The 22,714-nt window shown below is 41.9% G+C and overlaps 1 protein-coding gene across 4 annotated transcripts in view; it reads left to right on the top strand.

The window, feature by feature from the left end:
* Positions 1 to 22,714, top strand: part of LAMB4 (laminin subunit beta 4) — a 119,856-nt gene that overhangs the window by 52,658 nt on the left and 44,484 nt on the right. For all 4 annotated transcript variants that reach the window (XM_036010791.1, XM_036010789.1, XM_036010790.1 and 1 more), the window contains exons 16-20: positions 8,583 to 8,768; positions 10,364 to 10,479; positions 11,073 to 11,193; positions 18,781 to 18,958; positions 20,249 to 20,392. In XM_036010791.1, coding sequence (XP_035866684.1) covers positions 8,583 to 8,768; positions 10,364 to 10,479; positions 11,073 to 11,193; positions 18,781 to 18,958; positions 20,249 to 20,392 — 745 coding nt within the window. The remainder of the gene's footprint in view (positions 1 to 8,582; positions 8,769 to 10,363; positions 10,480 to 11,072; positions 11,194 to 18,780; positions 18,959 to 20,248; positions 20,393 to 22,714) is intronic.

The raw sequence follows: 22,714 nt of genomic DNA, 5'->3' as shown, positions 1-22,714 counted from the left end.
TGTTTACCAACTTAGCACCTGAAACTGTTCATTTCAGATAAAAGACTTTTTCTTGTTACTGTTGTTGTTATAAGACAACTTGTTAAGTGAATGAAATAGTTGAATGAGAGACAACAGAAATATTTAGCCTTGGAAACTGTCCTTAAGCTCATTGTTGGGAAATGAGCCATGTACACTAATGTGTGGCAGGTGGGCATGTCCATGAAAAAGGTGCATATACATGGTGAGGACCTCAGGTTAGGGAGAACTACCTCTGGCCGACAGGGTCGGCACAGGCTGCGCGGGGTGTGCCTCCCGCTGCACCCGTGCACACCAGTCCTAGTGGCTTTGCTCTTCCTCCTGTTTCTCTTACCATCTGCCTGCCCATGAAGCCTTCTCCAGCTCTCCAGGCTTCTCCATCTGAAGTCCACCTAATGAGAAGTCCACCTGAATGTGCTCCCAGTGGCACAGATCAGTCAGCCTCAAATTTTACTGTGTGTAAGAATAACCCAGGGGTTTGTTTCAAACACATGTTCTAGGGCCTCACCCTTGAGATTCTGAATCAGGGAATCTAAGACTGTCAGGAAATACACATGTTTGCCAAGCACCCCGAGGTGATTCTGATACCATAGCCCACGACTGCGCTTTGAGAAGCAGCACTCAAAGCCTTCACAAGCTGCTCTCCGAACTCTTGCCTGAAGTGACCACCTCTGTATTACTGATTTGCAGACTTTCTCCCAACTCCTTAAGACCCAATTCAGACTTCTTCCCTTACATTCCCTACCCTGACATCTGGACACAGTTAATTGCTTCTTCCTCTGGTGTCCCATAGATCAGTAGTTTTCAAACTGTAGGTCATGCCTATTAGTAAGTAGATGATACAAACATTGGACAGGGTCAGCTTAGCACAGCAGAAGAATACAAAGAAGGGCATATTTTTTGGTGAAACTTTTGTTTCATTTTATATAAATGTGTATGTGCATGTACATGCTGATTATGCTGGGTTCCCTAAAAGCAGAGATTACAACAGAGATTCTGGTGGATGAGCTTTATTGAGGGAGTACTCATCAAGAGAAGCCTGTAAGGGAGGGAGAGCAGTGGGCTGGCCAGGAGGAAAGTGAGGCAAGGATCATGCCTGGGGTAGAGTCCAGACTGGACCTGCCCCACAGTGGAAACTCAGAAGCATACATTGGCACAACAGAGCTGTCCTCCCTCCAGGCCCAATGGCCTGCCTGTTGTATTCCCATATCAGTCAGTCATGACCCCGGGCTGCCAGGGTAGATGCAGGCAACGTCCCAGGTGAGGGGCTCCCCTCAGCCAAGGGCAATTCTCAAGAGAAGGGAGCAGCAGTGAGTAAGAGCCACCAGCAGTAACAGGAACTGGTGGCTGGATGGAGTGGCATCAATTAAAGTCTGCTCCTTGGATGCTCAGACCTACATACAGGGCCCCTTGTTCAAAAATTAAGGAAAAAGGTCATTGAAGGTAGTAAAATATAAAGCTTAATTTTCTTCCACAGTCTCTCTCTTGTCAAAGTGTTTTTTACTTGCGATTTAAGGTTGTTCTAACTAAAGAAATATTAAAAATTTAAATTATTGGACTTCCAGCAAGATAGAGGCATAGGCGGACGCACCGTACTTCCATGCACAACCAAGATTAGAACAACAACAATTTAGAGGCAGAATAACACCTAGAACTGACAGAAAATTTATCTGAATGGAAGTTGGACAGTCAAGAAGTTGAAGTAGACCCGTTCATCCAGACTGGTATGAGGGGCTGAGAGGAGGAGCGGGCGTGTGGAGATTGGAGAGAACTGGGTGCATAAGGCAACCAGAAGCGCATAAGCCTTCCAGACGCAGGGGTGGACCCTGAGTTTGCAAGTGGCAGCGGGCGGACCCAGTGAGTCGGCATTGTGGACCAGGGCAGAGTGCACAACCCAGGATCCCAGAAAAGGGACTGAGATCCCAGGAGAACAGAGCTACCACCATTGTTCGCCCCCGCCCCAACATACAACATCACAATCTAGCGACTGGGGTGCCCAGCCCAGGTGAACACCTAAGGTTCCACCCCTCACCGTAACAAGAGCGACCAGACCTGGGGTGGTGGGGGGGGGGAGGAGAGAGAGAGAGAGATGTCTCCAACAGAAGAACAGATCAGTACCCCAGGACTCATCCTTTTCAGCGACCAAGAAATAGCCAGTCTCTCAAATGCACAGTTCAAAACACTGGTGATCAGGAAGCTCACAGAATTGGTTGATTTTGGGCACAAATTACATGAAAAAATGCAGGTTACCATAAAAGAGATGAAGGAAGATGCACGGAGAGCCAATAGTGAAGGGAAGGAAACTGAGACTCAAAACAATAGAGTGGACCAGAAGGAACAAAAAAACAACCAAGCAGGAAAGAAGGAAGAAATAAGAATTGAAAAAAATGAGGAGAAGCTTAGGAACCTCCAGGACATCTTTAAACATTCCAACATCCGAATTATAGGGGTACCAGAAGGGGAAGAGGAAAGGCAACAGATTGAGCATGTATTTGAACAAATAATAAAGGAGAACTTCCCCAATCTGGCAAAGGAAATAGACTTCCAAGAAATCTAGGAAGCTCAGAGAGCCCCAAAGAAGCTGGACCCAAGGAGAAGCACACCAAGACACATCATCATTACATTAGCCAAGGTAAAAATGAAGGAGAGAATCCTAGAAGCAGCAAGAGATATGGGGACAGAAACCTACAAAGGAGTTCCCATCAGACTGTCAGCTGATTTCTCAAAAAAGACCTTACAGGCAAGCAGGGGCTGGAAAGAAATATTCCAAGTCATGAAAGACAAGGATCTACATCCCAGATTGCTCTATCCAGCAAAACTCTCATTTAGAATGGAAGGGCAGATAAAGTGCTTCTCAGATAAGGTCAAGTTCAAGGAGTTCATGATCACCAAGCTCTTATTTTATGAAATGCTAAAGGGACTTATCTAAGAAAAGAAGATAAAGAAAAAACATGTATAGTAAAAGGACAGCAAACTCACAATTATTAACAACCACACCTAAAGCAAAACCAAAAGAAACTAAGTAAACAATTAGAACAGGAACAGAACCACAGAAATGGAGGGCACATGGAGGGTTAGCAGCAGGAGGGTGGGAGGAGGAGAGAGGGGGAAAAGGTATAGAGAATAAGTAGCATAGAATGTAGGTTGAAAATAGATAGGGGGAGGGCAAGAATAGTGAGGGAAATGTAGAAACTAAAGAACTCATAAGTATGACACATGGACATGAACTAAAGGGGGGAAATGTAGGTGGGAGGGGGGTACAGGGTGGAGGGGAGAGAAGGGGGGAAATGGGACAACTGTAATAGCATAATCAATAAAATATATTTTAAAAAATCATAGATGTAACACACTTTCTTTATACTCACTTTGAGTCTCACCGAATGCATAGTAGGTCCATTTGAATCCTATTCTCATGGGCATCACAGGCACTGTATGTGAGTGGGGCACCAAGGAAGCAGACACATACTGTGCTTATCTCTTCAGCTCATGTGCATGCTCCATCATCCTAAGGGACTCCACTTACAAGACAACTTCAAAGGTAAAATTATTTTTAGATGGTGACAGAAGAGCATTATGCCAAACATAGGCTCTTCTGAGCATGGGGCCCTATGTGACTCCACAGGCTGCATGCCCCTGAAGCTGACCCTGCCCATTTGCTTTTATGTTAAGTTCACTCCTTGCAGACACAGCTTCTCCATGGTCACAATTCCTGGGGAAGTTTATGAAAGCAGATCCGCCTCCCACTGCTGCAGTGGGTCCTAAAGTTGTAACTGATATTCACTATCTCCCTCCCTCCTTGCCACCCATTCTAGATTCCCCTAATCCTCAACTAGCACTTCTTGGGTAGATGACCTAGACTCTCATCCTTCCAGGGTCTGAGCCCCAGGTTACCATGCCTTTATCAAACCACATGTATGGGAGCTCCAAAGGTGCTTCAGGTGCCTCAGTGGCTCACCTTAGCTACCATACATAGTCCTTGTATCCCGTTATACAGTAACAGCCCTACCAGTTGTGGGGATTCCTTCCATGACTGCTGGTCTATAGGCATCAGGAGCCCAGGTGACCATGAAGCAGCCATAGCTTTAAGATTGTGGAATTCTTTGCCCCTGCCCAAGAATCAAGACATCTAGACCCACGGAGCCTAATGTTGCCAGGACAAGAAGCCCTAATTCTCATGGTCACTGGGAGTGATGATGAGCTTGGCTACTCCTCCTTGGTTCCTAAACCCATATTTTCTCCCTTTTGAGGACACAACATCATATAAAGGCCATTGGTTCAATTAGTAACTAACATTCTAAAGAACACTGCCCCATTTCACAGGGTGCCATTTCCAAGCTAGCAAAGCTGATGTGCCTTTAAGGGGCCCCATTCCACTGTCATCTCAGGTTAGCATCTTATGGATGCCATGGTTAGTGTAGGAGCAGTGGCTCCGAAAGTCAGATGACTCCTCCTATACTTCTGCTGTAAATCAGGTCCCTTGTGCTGAGAAGATAGTATGTTTTCCCATACTGGTCAGTCAGATACTCTGTGAGCCCTCAGAGAGTGGTGCTGACAAAGGCTGTGGAGTGTCTGATTCTTACTGTGGGAGACCACATAACATCACCTTGGACCAAGGGACCCACTTCATTATCCTCCAGTACAAGGAATCTGTGTATTATTTGGCAGAATATCTGTATGGTCCAGATCCTTTTGAGACATAGGGCTACAGAGAACAGCAGAATTAACAACCTTGGGGCAGAACTGAATGGACACTACAACCCATTCCAAATAAATATAAATTGCTTCTGTTCCTTCTTCTTCATGAGGATGAAAAGAGCACATTTTGCATTTCAATGGCTGCATATCATGGGCCAGCATGGTGTTAATCTACTCTGACACAGATACTCCATCTAGTACAACAGATACAAACAAGACTACAACTTGGTTATGTTTGTGCTAAGTTGGTAATGGGAAAACGATGGGAACCACCACCGAGTCTTGAGAGCAGCACTTTGAGGATGCCTCTGATTTGCAGTATTTTTTTATTTGCTATCTTGGCTTGGTAGGGAGTGGGTATAGATTAGGCAGGCCACAAGCTGATATTTGGCGTTTCCTAGAACTATAAGAGCTCTTATCATACAGGTGAAAGAATCAATGTCCACTGCTAAGCAGGTCCATACCATGGCATGTTCAGGAACTGGGGGAAATGATCATTGTGTAGTTTAGTAAACACAGGGAATCCACTGTGAAATGGACTTGGGCCAATGCTCCATTTGTTACCTGAACCTTATATGCCTCTATTCTAATTGGGGACTATGGTGGCACTTTGGGTACCTGATCATCAACATCAGCCCTGATTCTATATCCACCAACCCTTGGGAAAATCTAGATTTTTTTCTCCCCAATAGACTCGAGTAAATAACCATAGACTTCTTTGGGAAATAAGTGAGAGAATCACACTTAGCATACTGTTGAAGACTCTTTCCTCATGGGGGTCTGGACTCTCATTCAATCACTGGGTTCTGTGTCTGAGAAGTGGCTCAGGCCTAGAACTTGGGCAAGGATCATGGATTTCCATTAGGGCAGCTGACCCTATCCTTCTGCCAATTCATTCTTGATCACTTTTGATTATGGATATTAAGCAATACTTTTGTTGACTGTTCACCTATCTTGCTCCTAGGAACACCATGTTCTATTAATCATCTCCACAGAAGATTACTGTGAGTCAGGCTCCCTTGTCTCCTGTTCCAACCTTGCTGCCCATATAATTATACCCATCTTGCTTTTAAGAATTAAGTGCTACCCAGCCTTTGATGGTCTGAGGCTCTCTTCTCCACCTTGATACATAGCAGCTTAGTTTCATAGTGGTTTATCCTAGCAGGTTATGGAGGATACCCAATATTCCACTTCTCAGGAATGTTGGTGCCCCTCTTACCAGTTCATTCCCTACTGTCTTGGTAAACGGAATGTCCTCCAGATCTCCCCCCAGACATAGTCCGTTGGTGGGGTTTCCAGTCTTGTATCTTAGATCCATTCTAGCATGCCTACTTCTTTGAGTCTTATAGTCCTTCTTCCACAGCCTGCTACAGCAGTTCTGGCACCTCTTCTTTAGTCTGGGCTACAGTTTTTGCCAAGGTTCTAAGAGCTACTCCAGCAACACATTAGATCCATCTCCCAGGGCTCCAGAGCCCTTGCGAGAGTGTTAAATCCTAGATCACTGGTGACCCCCAAATCAACAAACTCCCCTTCCCCAGTTTCATATTCTGCCCCTTGGTCTAGCATCATCAGGATTCATATCCGACCATCCTTTCCCAGTTGCTGCTAGTACATGTTAACCAGATCCCTCTCAAAGATCCAGCACTTTCCCAGTCAGATCATGCTGAAACTTGACCCTAATTATCAGGCAAGTGGTCAGAGGAGTAGTACAGGCAGATCCTGAGGAAGGTGTACATTTCATTTAAGACACTTATAATCGTTTAAGATTTTGCATTGTCTTCAAACATGTCAGGAATGGAATAGGAATATCTCCATTTTCTAATAAGAGTAAGTGGATTACTTCTATAGTCCAAGAGTGCTCAGGAGAGCCTTAGGGTTCAAGGTTCTCTCACGTACCATTCTTGTCTCAAGACCCCATGACTTCCCTGTGAAGGGCCTAACTTTGGCAGAGGTGACTTACCTAAGCTGAGAATTCAGCCTTCTCTGAAGATCTACAGCACTATCCAGTCAAATCTTGTGCCTGGTCGTTATGTCTTCCCTGTTCTAGCTAAAGGAGATGCAAACCTCTTTAAATGCCACCAAGGAGGCCCGCTGATTCTCACACTTTGCTCAAAATGGGTAACTGATTGCCCTGAGCTTGTCATGTTCTTTCATCAAAGCATCAGTGGCCCCCAACAACAGCCACCCATCTCCACAGTCCTTATACTTACTTTTTCTCCCTATCGCTGAGTGCCAGAAGTATCACTTATGTTGGTGCCTCCCCCTCCCCTTTATGCTGCCCCAGTTCTCCAGATGACAGTTTTAGCAGCTGTTCTGCTACTGCACACCAGGGCTCATCAGCATGTATCCCTCACAGGGGTTCTCATCACCAGCTGAACAGTAAGTGAGCCCCCTCCAGAAATGCATCTTAAAGTCTACTTTTAGGTAAACTGGTACCAACCATCTCAGGTCAGGTGCCATGGAAAGAGAGCCTAAGACTAGATTCAGGTGCATGTGATTTATTAAGGAAATGTTTTTCAGGAAACCTGTTTAAGAGAGTGAGGAAAACAAGATAGAGAAGAGGAAAGAGTAAATGTTTTCTCAGGTAAAACAAACCTTGGCTTGAACCACAGGGAGCTCAGAAGTATAAACTTCAGGCAAAATTGTCCTGCCCCTGAGACAACCAGGCTAGCCTTTGGCTGTGAGCTACCTTGGAGGGTAAAGGGGGGCTTGGGGTGGGTAAGGAGCATGGAGGGCAGCTCTCCAGAGAAGGGGTCAACACACAGCAACTGGGTACTGGGTGCACTAACCAGGTAAAGAGGGTCCCAGAGAGGCACCTACAGCATCTGCAATTATGAGAATATTTGAAAAATATTGCATATGGATGAGTTTACACATACCAGTGTCTATGGAAACCTGAGGATACAGTTTTTTATTCACATTTCTGCCTCCAACACAAGGTTCTAAACTGCTCCACGGCAGGGACCCTGGCCTATTCATCTTTCCTTCCTAAATCAGAGGCAGACGTTGAATTGTTACTAAATAAACATTTACCAAACGAAGAGCAGTTTGGGGTAGATCACAGAGCAATTTGAACTCCAGGCTAAGTAATTTGGGCATGATTCTGTTGGCAGTTAGAAAGAGTTTGAAAGCTTTTGGCAGTGAGCAGTGTGTAATATGTATTGGACTTGGGAGCAAATAGAGAGAACAGCCAAGAGACTGTTAAGAGCAATACAGGTGAAAGCACCAAGAGGCAGAATTCCCGTGGAGGCTGTGAGAATGGAGAGGCAGATGCAAAAGCCATTAAAGAAAAATTATCTACAGGGTCCAGATGGCCCGGGCAAACATATAGTTCAGAGCTTTTCGGGGATGCTAATCAATCAAGTGAGTTAGTTTTGTACTTATCTGCCCCCAAGCAGATAGAAGACCATTTCTCATGTTTGCATGGAAGAAATATCTAAATATTAAATCCATATGGGTTTTCTCACTGTCATCATGCACATTTAGGCAAAATCCATGAAGTAGCCATGGTAATCTTTTCTTTCTTTCCAAAATTTGGCCAGGATCCTACAGTGATATCTGAGAACACCCAAGGTCATTAACGTGGAATTTGCTTAATTCATTAGCACATGCAATACTTAAAATTAAGGTGGTTTCCAGTGTCATTGCTTTCAAATTAATAATTCTATACATAACAGATATTTCAAAGCTGCAGATTGAGCACGTTACTCTTGGCTACATCCTAGACTGTATCCTGGGTGGAATATATTATCTGTGATTCAGATGGATCATTTATGCATCAGGAAATACATGGGCTTCTTTTTCTCAAAACTTTTCCAGGACTTGACTGTAGGCAAAGCTACGTATAACACATTTCTCTCTGATTTTAGGGCTCGGTGACTTTTGGCCAGATGCCTGCTGTTCACATTGTCTTCCGAGAGCCGGTTCCCGGGACGCCTGTTACCTGGACTGGACCTGGATTTGCCAGGGTTCTCCCTGGGTCTGGCTTAAGATTCTCTGTCAACAACATTCCCTCTCCCATGAATTTTACTGTGGCCATTCGCTATGAAACTCAGGTATCCTAAGTTCAATGTTTTTGGTGGTGAAAATCTCAAATACATTCTCACACTAAATGTTTCCATCCCAGTCTTACTAGATATGTTTATCATAAAATGATTTGAAAAAAAAAAATAGAACATCTGGAGAGCATTATACACCAAAGGGTTTCCTAAAGATTTTAAAGTAATGTAGTGAGCCGTAGGTACACATTCTTTATTCCAGGGAGAGAAGCTAAAGTTGGAGTTATATATTTAAGGCAGTAGGTCTAAGGAAGTGGTGATGGAATGTTTGTAGAAGAATAATAAATAATTACAGTAACATAAATCCTGCTCTCCTGATACTTTTTTCCTAAAACTTTAATAAACTAACACATGCAGAGATTCAGACTCAAGGGATGCAGAAGAGGCATTTATTTGCATTTGGATTTTCTCTGAAACAAGGGAAAAACTAAAAAGCAGGCTGCTTCTCTCGCCTCCTTCCCACTGCTATGCTACCCTTCCCCCACCTTTTGAGAAATAGCCAAGACAGAATAGAAAACAAATTAGAAAAACACTTGATCTAGAGCAACAGTTCTCAAGTTTTTCTTTGGTAACCTGAAACCTCACAGACCATCTGCCCTGAAAGGATATTTTCTTTGGCTTGGTAGGGTAGATGGGTCCCACAGTCCCTCTGGAAATGCTCACTGTGTTAAAGGGCCAGAGCTGCTGACCCATTGTGAAACTCTTGATATGACATAATTCTGTATTTCCCACTTACAAATGAAAGCCAAGGGACTTTCAGTGGACTTTGACCTGCTAAGTATGATGAAAAAGTTGTTAAAAATATATACATAGAAATTTTTCCATAGAGAGGACACATCTCTAACAACTTTAAACAGTTTTTCAAGGCCTGGCTGGTGTGGCTCAGTAGACTGAGTGCAGGTCTGGGAACCAAAGCATCACTGGTTCGATTCCTGGTCAGGACCCATGCTGGGTTGCAGGCCAGGTCCCTGGTGGGAGACATGTGAGAGGCAACCACACACAGATGTTTCTTTTCTTCTCTTTCTTTCTCCATTCCCCTCTCTCTAAAAATAAATAAATAAATTTTTTTTAAGAAAAAGCTTTTCCAAATGGTAAGGCTTTCAGAGTATAGCTAATAAACATATACTATAAATATATGTGTATATATATTTATACACATATAAATATATCTAGTGGTATAATTATTAAATCATATAATTTATATATGTATGTAATAATATAAAAAAGCACATATCCTTTTGTGATGGATTCCTAATTTTTATTTTTGTTCTGTGATCCATGAACATGATGAATTAATTGATGCTTTGGGAGACAGAGGTGTCAGAAGTACCAGGGTTTTTCAGGCTCATGATCTACTGGTGTAAAGCTATGGCCAGAAACAACCTTCCTCTACCTGGATTGCAATTCAGACACCAGAGAGTTGAGCCTGAGAGTGAACCTCTAGGACTTTTTTCAATTCGAAAATTCTATTTTCCAAGTGAGCTATGGGTTGCAAATTTGATTCCATGCACCATTCATCAGTATATATTTGTGCGTGCAAATCAGCTTCCCACATCCTCACAGTGACGTGCTTTTACGTCGTGCCTTTCTAGTCTGCGGCTGACTGGGCTGTCCAGGTCTCGGTTAATCCCCCTGGAGGAAGCGAGCGCTGTCCATACAAGACTCCTCTGCAAAAGCCTCCATCCTTCGTCTTACCAGCAGCCTCCAGGTATGCTTGGGACCTATCCTGAAACATTGATAGGTGAATTTTATTCATCTATCCTAGATATTCATCTAGGAACTAAGTGGGAGAACAGATGCATTAAAGAAGACTAAAGAATGTTCCTTTCCTGTTCCCCCCATGGCCTTGAAATGTGAGAAAATAAATGCTGCAAGAATAGGATTAAAATACTCAGTTTGAGTTATCTTAGCTGCTGGTCTGTAAGATAAAATCCTACTGATTTTTGAGGCAACTAATTTTGCCTCATTAGAGATTTGTGGCAAAATAAAACAGAGACCCTGATGATATTAGCATGATAGATAAGATAAAGGATTTTCATATTATCCCCCCCCCCCCCCCCGCAGCAGTCCTGACAGCCAGAGGCCAGCACTTTCTAAGGCTTTGCTCAGGTACAACCTGTGGAAGAGCTGTGGAGAGTGTCAATGTGGGATTACCATCCACACAGCCCACCTAGACCATGCCTCTGCCCCACAGTGGGACCCACATCCGCGCCTAGGTGGAATGCTGCCAACCACTATGTCACTTCAGTTATGTAACTGTACTTTTGTCACTGAATTTTTGCTTTATTTCTCTCAATACAGAATCATGCTGCTTCCCACACCCATCTGTTTAGAACCAGATGTACAATATTTCATAGATGTCTATTTTTCTCAGTCTTTGGAAGGAGGGCCCTACGCTCATTCACACATCCTTGTTGATTCTGTAAGTACCACAGAGCTTTGTGGGTGTTTCCTTCTAAATCGTGCTCTATTATAATTCTACTTTTAGACTCTCTGGTGACATGTTTCTTGAGAAGTATAAATGTATTTGTTTCATTATAAAAATCACCTGTTCTCTATAAAAGTCAATAATAATTGCAGATCTTATAGAATAGTATGTGTCAGGGCTGGTAATGGTTTGAAATATTTTACATGTTCTATTATTTAGTCTTAAAGAGTCAACAATTCTATAAGGTAGCCACAATTATTATCCTCATTCATAGATGACAGAACTGAGGCACAGGGTCACAAGGTCACAGTGTTGGTAGTGAGGAGTCTGGAACCTGAGCCAGACTGCCTGAACCCAGAGTTCTGGCTCTGAGCCATGACAGCATTACAGGCATTACAGTCCGTTTAGGGAGAAATCCCACCACTTAAATTATCATCACCTTGAAAGCTCCCATTTATTCATACTATGCTTTTATGTTGTTGTGATCAGAGCACCCATACAATCTGCACATGGACATTTCTCACTTCACAGTATATCATAAACGTTTTCTCATCATGTTTATGTAGTCTCAATTTTAGGAAACATGCACAGTATTTCTTTGAGTGACTTTTTAAAATTTTATTTTTCAATTACAGTTTACATTCAACATTATTTTGTACTAGTTTCAGGTGTGCAGCATGGTGGTTAGATAATCATATAATTTACAAAGTGGTCTCCCCTGATATTTCTAGCACCCACCTGACACCATACCTTGTTATTACAACATTACTGACTACATTTCCTACGCTGTACTTTAAACCCCTGTAGTTTATTCTGTAACTACCAATTTGTACTCCTTAGTACCTTCATGTTTTCACCCAGTCTCCCGAAGCCCCTCCTCTTCAGCAACCGTCAACCTGTCTGTGTCTATGAGTGTATTTCCATCTTGTTTTTTGTTTATTTTGAGAGACTTCTTTCAGCGTCTTTCCACCACAGAGTTGGACCACAGGTAGTCCTTCCAGCGCTTTCACTCTGCACAGCTTCAGACCCAGGCTTGTCACTGGGCAGACCTTGAGACTGAGTAAATTTACATAATTTACATATCTGTCCCCCTACCTGTGAAGTACTAGTTGCTTCTATTCTTCATTATAAACAGTTGGTACATATTTTCAGTGTTTTAAAATATAGTCCTATTTACCCAAGGTTTTATGGCTTCTGAAATAGCTTACCAAATTAATTTCTGAAAGCTATTCTCCAGTTAATTTTCAGGGTTATCAGTAATGTGTGAAAGCAGTTTCATACAAATACAATTGTATGTAGTCGTTTGGGATTTTTTAAGTAATCTTGCATATAAAAATCAAATTGCTTTTTTAAAATTGTATTTTTAAATATTTGTGAGAATCTTCTCATATCATGATTTGATTGGCAAACCACAACCTGCAAATTTTATGGGAACACAGCTGTGCCCTTTTGTTTACATATTATCTACAGCTGCAAAGGCAGAGCTCTGTAGTTGTAAAAGAGACCAAAAATACTTACCATCTGGCATTTATATAAGGATGGTAAATATTTTTTAAAAACATCAAGGAAGTTTCTTGATCCCTGATTTAATTAGCCATGTATCTATATTTTGTGGATTGTGTCTTCAAAGTTCAATTTGTCACCATTGAACGTTTTAAATTTATAACCCTGGAACTTTGTTATTTTATCATCTACCATAGAATTCAATATAAGACAGGTATATATTGGATTTTATTCAACAAAGTAAGCTATTATAACATCAAAAAATCCTTTGTTTTAGGATTATGTTACCAAAGGCAGATTGTAACATTTAGCAAAAAATGGAAGGAAGGAGGGAAGGAAGGAAGGAAAGTTTGAGAGACAGAGAGTGAGGGAAGGAAGGAAAAACAGAAACAGGATAGCCAATCACATTTGAATGTGGCACTTGAATTTTTTCACTAAAAAAATTATTCATTGTTTCCCTGAAATTCAATTTTAACTAGGTGATTTGTATTTTCTGTGGCAATTTTATCGAAAGGTAGTATAAAGCCTTCACCAGGGGGCCATATAATATCATGGTAAGGTTCTATCATATGATGGTAGAAATTAAGTAGAAAGTAGAAACAAACTCTTAAATGGGAAATTCAAACTATCATGATTCCCCTAGCCACACAATTTATATTCTCTTCTGAGGACCTTTAAATAGCACTGTGATCATGAACCAACAATTGAGTTACAAAGAAAGAAAATCATATCCAACAGGTTTAATTCAGGGGCACAAAAACTAGAAGTTGGGAGCTCAGGCAGAGTAAAGAAAGGGACAGGAGGAAACCAAGGAAGTCCTAAATCACAAAGGGATATATAATAATAATAATAGTCATGAAACTCAAATTTATAAAAGCCAGCTTACTCCTCATTTTAAATCCATATCCTAGGTATTTCTAAACTTCATAGACTCCAGAGATTATCGCCTGATGCTGTATTAAATGCATCCATCCAAATTACCCATTCATCACCAATTCACTGAGTGTGGGCCAGGCACTGTGCTGGCTCCTGAAGAGTAAAATATGGTTTCTGCCCTCTAAGAATTCTCATCCTGATACAGAAGAGAGCCATGCAAACAAAACCATGGCAATGATGTTTGATAGCTACATGATACAAGTAGATAATTTGAAATTAACTTAAAAATATATCTACTTTTGTTAACTTAAAAATATATCCAATCAGTTTTCAAGCAATCATTCTTTTATATAAGTATAAAAACACCAAAACCTGAATAAGAATTAAGAGAGTAGGCTGATTTTGGCAAGCTGTCAGAACCCATAGAAGAGGCTATAGGTCCCTGCTTTAGGTCAGATTCCTGAGAAGCAGAAGCCAGGACAAGGTCTCAGGGGCACCTGGTTTATTGAGGGAAGGCAGGTGGGAGAAGAGGCATGAGGGGAATAAGAAAGGACAGGGGAGGAGCAAAGAAAGGATGTGGTCTGCACTGAAGTGTAGCTATAGCCTGATCCCACCAGCAGCTCAGGACACAGGAATTACACCACAGAATTGGTGCCACCTGGAGGCAAAGTCATGAGACTGTATTGTGCCCAAATCATTGGCTACAGGCTCACCACCTCACCTCACCAGGAGTGCATTAACTCCTGGACAAGGTGACGTGATGGACTCCAGTTTTGTGGAGAATGAGATAGCTGGGAGCTTCTGGTAGCCAGTGCCACAGTAGCTGGCAGGAGGGAAGACCTGATCAGGGTACAAGATACAATATCCCCTATAGTACTTGACCAATTACACATTTTATGGTTACAGACTAATACAATTGTTTCCACACCAACGATTTTGCTGCTCTGGGAAGATATTTGACTGTTTGGGACTTGGTCCTTCCAAAGCATACTCTTTTCTGCAGCCAGATTAACATTTTCATCTAATGCTAAGATGAATTACTTAGAAGACCAGATGAAAGTTCTGTTCATCCCTGGATGCCCCTTCTGTATCAATTTTTTTATTGGCAGTATAGTGAGACAGTTAATTTTTTTTTCAGTTTCCCTGATTATAAGATATATGTTCTCATAAAAGTGTGTTTAGCCCTGACCAGTGTGGCTCAGTTGGTTGGGCATCACCCCACAAAGTGAAAGGTCATTGGTTTGATTCCCAGTCAGGGTACATGCCTTGGTTGCAGGCACTGTTCCCAGTTGAGGCACATGTGAGAGGCAGCCAATTGATATTTCTCTCACATGTCAATGTTCTCTTCCTCTTTTTCTCCCTCCCTTCCCCTCTCTTTAAAAATAAATAAATACAACTTTTATTTTTTTAAAGTGTGTTTAGAGTCAAAAGTATATTAGGTATCCCAGAATATGAAACTGCCATTCTTCTTTCAAACTGTGGAATCAACTGCACTTGGTAAACATGAAGCGCTTTGACCTTCTAGGAGAAGTGAGTCATGGCATTACACACACTATAGCTGGCAGGGACTCTTCTCATTTGGTCCACCCAATACCAAAATTGGCCGACTCTATACTGGCTCAGACCAATCACTCTGAATAAATAGGTAGCCTAGTTGGCTACCTTCATCCCCAGCCCCAGCCCATCTAGCTTCCTTCTGTATCTCTCTTCCTTTGGTTTGTGTTTAGAGAAAGAGTGATTTAAGTATCAACTTAAAGATACAATACTAGAAATTTATATATACCTCCTTATTGAACAGTTTGTATGCAGCACATACTACAAATTGGACACTATGGTAGGCACAGGTGTAAACAAAACAAGCACCTCCCCGGCCAAGTTGAGGCTTCCTCTCTAAAGAGGAGATGCAGATGACAGTGCAGAATGTGGCAACACAGTGTGTGTAAGTGGTGCTGGGAGCCATGTTAGGAGACTGAACTGAAAGTTTAATGTGGCCCAGCAGGGTTCCCAACATCACTTGACCCAGCCTCCCCTTCTTTATTATAAATATTTTATAATATTCTTCATTACCATGAAATGAGATTCATAGGCATTATAGCCTGCCTGCGCACAGAATTTCCACATAATATCAATGGAATATGCAAATACAAAGAAGAAGTAAAAGGAAAGTAATTTATGAAGCAATCATATGTACTGCAATAGGAGTATGCACAGGCGCCAGAAGACAATGAAGTAGGAGATGCTCATACATGTAGAATCACTGTGTGTGAGACAGCCACGAAAACAGGTGTGTCAGAAACTTGTTTAACATGTTTTAAAAACATACAGTAAACAGGGATTTCTTCTTTGTGGATATTCAGTGGAACATTCATAGCCTACTGTAGAAGACATGGAATGATTTTTCTTTTTGTGAGAATGTCTAGCATTTGTGACCCCCATCCACAAATTGCTAGTAATACACCTTGCCCAACTGTGGTGACAACCAAAACCATCCCTTGGAATTTCCAAAATGCCCCCTAGAATTGCTCCATATTTAGAACCATGAAGCTGAGGGGAATGAATGGATGAATTAATGAATGAATGAATGAGTGAATGAGTGAATATGGAGTTTAGATTTTATCCTTAGGCAATGGAAAGCCACTGAAGGAGGGAGTTATCTGAAAAAAATTACCTTTTAAAGAATCACTATGACTATACAGCAGAGTAATGATAAGGAAGAGAGGACAAGAGTGGAAGATAAAGCCCTGGCTGGCATAGCTCAGTGGATTGAGCATGGGCTGGGAACCAAAGTGTCCCAGGTTTGATTCCCAGCCAGGGTACATTCCTGGGTTGCAGGCCATAACCCCCAGCAACCGCACATTGATGTCTCTCTCTCTCTCTCTCTCTCTCTATCTATCTCCCTTCCCTCCCTAAAAATAAATAAATAAAATCTTTAAAAAAAAAAGGGTTTTTTTAAAAAAAAAAGAGTGGAAGATAAGACATCTATTGGCCTGCCACTATGGTAATCTAGGTGGTCAATCTGAGGAAAGTTACAAGGAAACAAAGAGCAACAAATGCATCCTAGGCACAGTTAAGAGGTCAGACTGACCAAGTTTGTGGTGGAATTGATGTGTGGGGGATGTGGGCTGGGTATGGAGCATTGATGACAAAGAGGCAGAGATGACCTTCTTCAGTTTTCTACATTGAGCAGCCTGGTGGATGGTGGCATTAGTTCCTGACAATGGGCACAAGAGGGAAAGCAGGTTTCAGGTGTGTTTGTATTGCAGTACCTGTGAGACACCCAATAGACTTGTATGCATATCTGTGCAGATCAAGAGCCCACAATTGAGATGTGGGCAGGAGATGTAAAGTCGGATGTCAGCAATCCATACGTAGCATTTCACAGTCACTAGGAAGTGGGCTTGGAGTGAGAAGGAGGCCGATGAAAGAACCTGAGGAACCTAACAGGGACATGTGGAAGAAGAGGTACTACAATGACACAAAAAGTGAATGCAAGAGGAGGCAGCAGTATGGCAAAGAACCAATTTTTCACAAAAAATTGTCCTTTACAGTCCAGTGGCCCAGTCTCCCTGTTTGCCTGAGCTGTCAGGGAGTCAAACCGAACTGTAGCGAGAGAACTACATGAGATCCAGGAGGTGATGATTTTACAGAGGGGAGAGACATAAGCACACCTAAATGGCAGTGGAGAGACAGAGATTAAAAAAAGTAAGCATAACCTACAGAAAAGTGTCCCGAGGGCAGAGGGGACAGCAGTGGGACACTTCTTCCACTGGGATCCTTCTTCGCTGTCAGCAGGAAGAGCCAAAGACAGGTGGTCTTCCCTGTGAGCCTAGAGTCTGTCAGACAGGAAGTAGGCAGCTCCAGTGCCTTGGCTGGGGTCGATTTTTACTGTGAAGTGAGAGAAGAAAGAAGCAATGACACATGCTAGGAGCACAGGGAAAATGAGGTGAAAGGTTTGAGGTGTGGGGACACTTTGAAATAGTCATCTAGAGTTCAATTCTACCCTCTGGTGTGTCAAAGGATGAACAGAGAAGGACTGGAGAGGGTTGGAGTTAAAGGGCCATGGAGAATAGTTTCAGTATGGACAAAGCAAAAAGATCAGAGGCGATTTACCCGTGCCACCGGTTCTCTCTCCTAACACGATCTGCTACATTAAACTTATTTTTAATGCTGTTTTTCCATCAGGCATTCAAAATGACCAATTTGGTGCGATTAATCTGCTGTACTAACACATTCTCTACTATATGATTTAAGCTATAAACTTTTCAAATAGCATTAGGCTAAAACTTAGATAAAATCTTAAAAATATAACTAAAGTTTTTCTTCACATAGATGTTAAACTATAGATGATTTCTCCTTGAGAATAAACTAATAATGCATTTGTCCCCATAACAGCTATATGATCTAAGCCAGGAATTCCCCAAATGCATTTATGAATTACTGATTTTATGAGATGTTAGCATTATTGAATATAGGACCAAATGGTCCAATAAGTCTGAAAACACTGAGTTTAAAGAGCATCTTTCTTGCAGGACTTGAGGGCCTTTGATATGTTAATCTAGTCTGTGAATCTCCAAGAGGCAGATACAGTTTGATGTAGAACACCACTTTCATATGTAACTGAAAAAGACAAAATTCATAAAGAAAAATCTTGTAGAATTAGAGTTCTACAGTAACACTATGGAATACCCTCCACCATAATTTTCTATTACAAGTAGCCTAGTAAAAGTCTTTCAAATCTAAGACAAATTTACTAGCAAGTTATAAAATAGTAGTAAGGACAGTTGAAAAATATAGGCTCATTTATTTCTTTGCCATAGGTCAATATATAAAAATATTTAGTTGAAGAATTCTTAAATAAGTTGAAAATCTTACAATATTTAGACATCAGGGTGTCCAATCTGTGGCCCTCAGCTGCATGTGGCTCAGGATGGCTATCAATGTGGCCCAACACAAAATCGTAAATTTAGTTAAAATGCTATGAGATTTTTTTGTGATTACATGTTGCAGTGTTCTTAATGTGGCCCCAAGACAACTCTTCTTCTTCCAGTGAGGCCCAGGGATGCCAGACACCTCTACAAATTTAAAGAATTGAATTTAGTCTCTTTTCAAACATTATCCTCATATATGAATCTGATTTTTTTATAACTGGAATCTGAACTGCAGACAGTTGTGTATATAAATCTTTTCTCATTATTTTAAAAGCTCAGTCTTCTTCCCCAATTCAATGCATCAGAGGATTTCTGCAGCAAACCGGACGTAGATGAATATCAGCTGCACACCTGTGTTGAAATTGCCTGGGAACCAGGAGCTCAGGTGCTCCCTGGTGCATGTGAAAGACTCATAGTCAGCATGTCTGCCAGGCTACACAATGGGGCAGTGGGTGAGTACTTGTTTAGTAGGCTCTGCTGAAGCACTGCTACCCTGTAAAAATGCTTTTTGGAACATGAGTGAATCGATTTACTTTATTTTAGCCTTTTTCCAAACAACCAACCGTTTGCTCAGTGATTAGATACACAGAGGAGTCACTGATGTGCTAGAATCACAATGTGCAGCACAGGACTGTGTAGAAAGAGGAACCTTGCAGTAGCATTAAGATGCTAGATTGCTGAAACAATAGCCCTAAAATATTTATTTAGAATTCTGGAATTTTAAATCTGAAATGAACTCAAACTAACTTCTTTCACTCCCAAACCTTCATTTAATAAATGAGATGATTCAAGTTCAGAAACATTCGGTAACTTGCCCATTTCACTAAGCTATGGAGGGGTTTCTTTCCCTCAGCAGTTTTGATATTTTAGGCTAGATATACTTTGTTGTGGGGGTTGGGTGGTGGTTGTCCTCTGCATTATAAGATGTTTAGTACCTGGCTGGTATAGCTCAGTGGATTGAGTGCAGGCCTGCAACTCAAATGGTCACTGGTTGGATTTCCAGTCAGGGCACATGCCTAGATTACAGCCCAGGTCCCCAGTAGGGGTGCATAAGAGGCAACCACACATTGATGTTTCTCTCCCTCTTTCTTCCTCCTTCCCCCTCTCTAAAAATAAGTAAATAAATTCTTTAAAAAATATATGTTTAGCAACATCCCTACCCTCTACCTACCTGATACCAGCAGCACTTGTCCAGGTTGTGACATCCAAAAATGTGTCACATGTCCCCTGGGGACAAAATTCATCCCAGTGGAGAACCCCTGCTATAGAGTGCCTGCTATAGCAAGAGCCTGGGCTTCCTGAGCTCCAGGCGAATGCTTTTTTCTGTTGAAGGGCTATGGCTTCAGGGTCTCCACATAGTCTTAGGAAAAATATGGAATGAGAAAAATCAAAGGTATAGCAGCACCAACATTGATAATTAGGATTTTTTGACATAATAATAATTACATTGGAATAATTATTAAAACAATTTATTTTAAGCCTTTCATTAACTTGTATTTATTAAGTAATGTTTGTTGAGCACATACTACATGCCAAACACTGGTGTAAGTACTTCACATGCCTTATTATCTTTAATCCTTATAATCTCATGAGGTGGATCCTCTGTTATCCTCCTTTAACAGATAAGGGATTAAGGACTGGAGAGGGACCACATGAAAGAGAGGCACACCAAACCTGCTACCAGGATGAGGTTCTTCTCTGTCACTTCCTACACCCTAACTCCCTTCTTTCATTCCCTGCAGCCTGCAAGTGTCACCCCCAGGGCTCGGTTGGGACCAGCTGCAGCCCACTTGGAGGCCAGTGCCAGTGTAAGCTGCACGTGGCCGGGCGCTGCTGTGACAGGTGCTCAACAGGAAGCTACGGTTTGGGGCGTCACGGCTGTCACTGTATGTAGCAAAAAGCAGATGGGGGAAACACTCTTGTTCACAGCCTTGGAGGTCTGAAGGCAGGAAAACTGATGTGGGGACTCTCAAAGAGGAGAAGATTGGGAATTTGACTACATTATCTAGACTATCTATGTAGATAAAATGTGTTGCAATTGTTTGTACTGCACTTCATTTATCCACTCACTGGGCACTGATTGAGCAGAGCTCTTTTAGGAAGCATGAGTGATGATAAAATCATGGTTCATGCTTCTGGGAGTTTTGTAGTCTGTGTCAAATAGAGGATAGCCCAGGTAAGGTGTGGAAACAACATGAAGGGAGTTGGCTGTATGATCTGGCATGTAAACTGGAGGCTGGAAAGGCTAAAACAATGATGAGATTATGAAGTTGAAAAAGGGTACGACACTGTGACCAGGGTATTATACTTTCTGATGCTGGAGTCACAAACAGTCTTGTAACTCATCTTATAAGCCACCCATTAGTTAGGGCTTAGATGGGGCTTCAAACACAGTGGGTAGTTCAGTTATCGTGGCTGTCACATTCAGGGTCTAGAATTCTCTGTTCACCATGTAAACCATTAGTGAAAATATTGTCCCCCACAGAAAGCTGCCTTAGGAACCATGAAAACCACCAGGCACATTAATTCTACTTTCAGGAGAAACATATGTTTCAGGGGAACATATCTCTCAGTCTCTTCAGCATGATGGCACACCTTCCTGTCATTGCCAGTCTAGCAAACTGCCCAGCAAACAGCTTAGGGCCACCATCACTTCTTTTTTTTTTCCTTTTCTTTAAAAAAAAATCAATTGCTTGACATACACTAAAAAGCAAATATTTTCATGTAGCACCCTGTCAAACAAACAGGCATCATTTTTTTTAAATAAGGAAGATCATCTCAAAGGATTCAACAATTTAGCAGAAAAGGGTTGAGCCTCTATTATCTTGTCTAGGAAAAAAAATCTGACCATCTTGAGAAGATTTTATTTTTTTTATAGTTTTTTTTATTATATTTTATTGATTATGCTATTACAGTTGTCATGATTTTTCCTCGTTTGTCCCCCTCCACCCAGCACTCCCCACTCCCTCAGGCAATCCCCTGACCATGGTTCACATCCATGGGTCATGTGTGTAAGTTCTTTGGCTGTCCCATTTCCTATTCTGTACCTTACATCCACATGCCTATTCTGTAACTACCTATTTGTACTTCTTAATCCCCTTGCCTCTTCACTCATCCTCCCCCTTCTCCCTCCCATCTGGCAACCATCTGGTAACTAACTTCTCTCACTGCTTTTAGAGACTCTCTTTATGTTTAACCTTTGGCCTTTTACTAATGATGTGTCGCAGAGTGGGCCTTTTTGCATCATCACAATTGGGACACTCATTGCTTCCTGGACTTGCATGTCTATTTCCTTCACCAAATTAGGGAAGTTTTCTTTCACTGTTTTTTCAGACAGATTTCTAATTTCTTGCTCTTTTTCTTATCCTTCTGGCATCATTATGATGTGAATGATGGACCTATTGAAGTTGTCCCAGAGGCTGCTTATACCATCCTCTTTCTTTAGAATTCTTTTTTCTTCTTGTTCTGACTGATTGCTTTTTGCTTCCTTATGTTCCAAATCATTGATCTGATTCTCAGCTTCATCCATTCTACTGTTGTTTCCCTGTAAATTATTCTGTATTTCAATTAGTGTATCTTTTGTTTCTGACTAGGTCTTTTTTTATGCTGCTGATGTCCTCACTAAGTTGCTTGAGCATCCTTATAAACAATGTTCTGCATTTGCTAGATTGCTTATTTCCTAGATTGTTCTTTTTCTGGAGTTTTGATCTGTTCTTTCATTTGTGCCACGTTTCTTTGTCTCCTCATTTTGGCAGCCTCCCTACGTTTGTTTCTGTGTATTAGGTAGAGCTGCTTTGACTCTGTGTCTTGGTAAGGTCTCCTAAAATAGTAGGTGTCCTATAGGTTCCAGCGGCACAGCCTCCCCTTTCACCCAAGCTGGGTAGTGAAGGTGTGCCCTTCGTGTGGGCTGAGTACACTCTTCTGTTGTGACTGAGCCTTCCTTGCTGTTGCAGACCAATGGGAGGGATTTAGCCAGGCCAGTCCATTGCAAAGACTGGCTGTGCCATTGACCATCAACCTCTGCCATCCGTGGAGGATCCACTGTGCAGGGGCAGGGTAGTGGTGCTCCAACATGGTCTATAGCTATCCACTGGGTGTGCTGGCCCTGGGGTTTCCCAGGTGGTGCAAGCCAAGCTCAGTCCCCAGCTGTGCTTTGTTCTGGGCACCCTGAATGAGCTATAAGTCAATCTGAGATGTCCGCTACTTGT

This window comes from Phyllostomus discolor, chromosome 10 (genome assembly GCF_004126475.2).
Source record: "Phyllostomus discolor isolate MPI-MPIP mPhyDis1 chromosome 10, mPhyDis1.pri.v3, whole genome shotgun sequence".
Classification (NCBI taxonomy): Eukaryota; Metazoa; Chordata; class Mammalia; order Chiroptera; family Phyllostomidae; genus Phyllostomus; species Phyllostomus discolor.
Note: the sequence above shows the minus strand (reverse complement) of the source record. Positions and strands in the feature narration are given on the sequence as shown.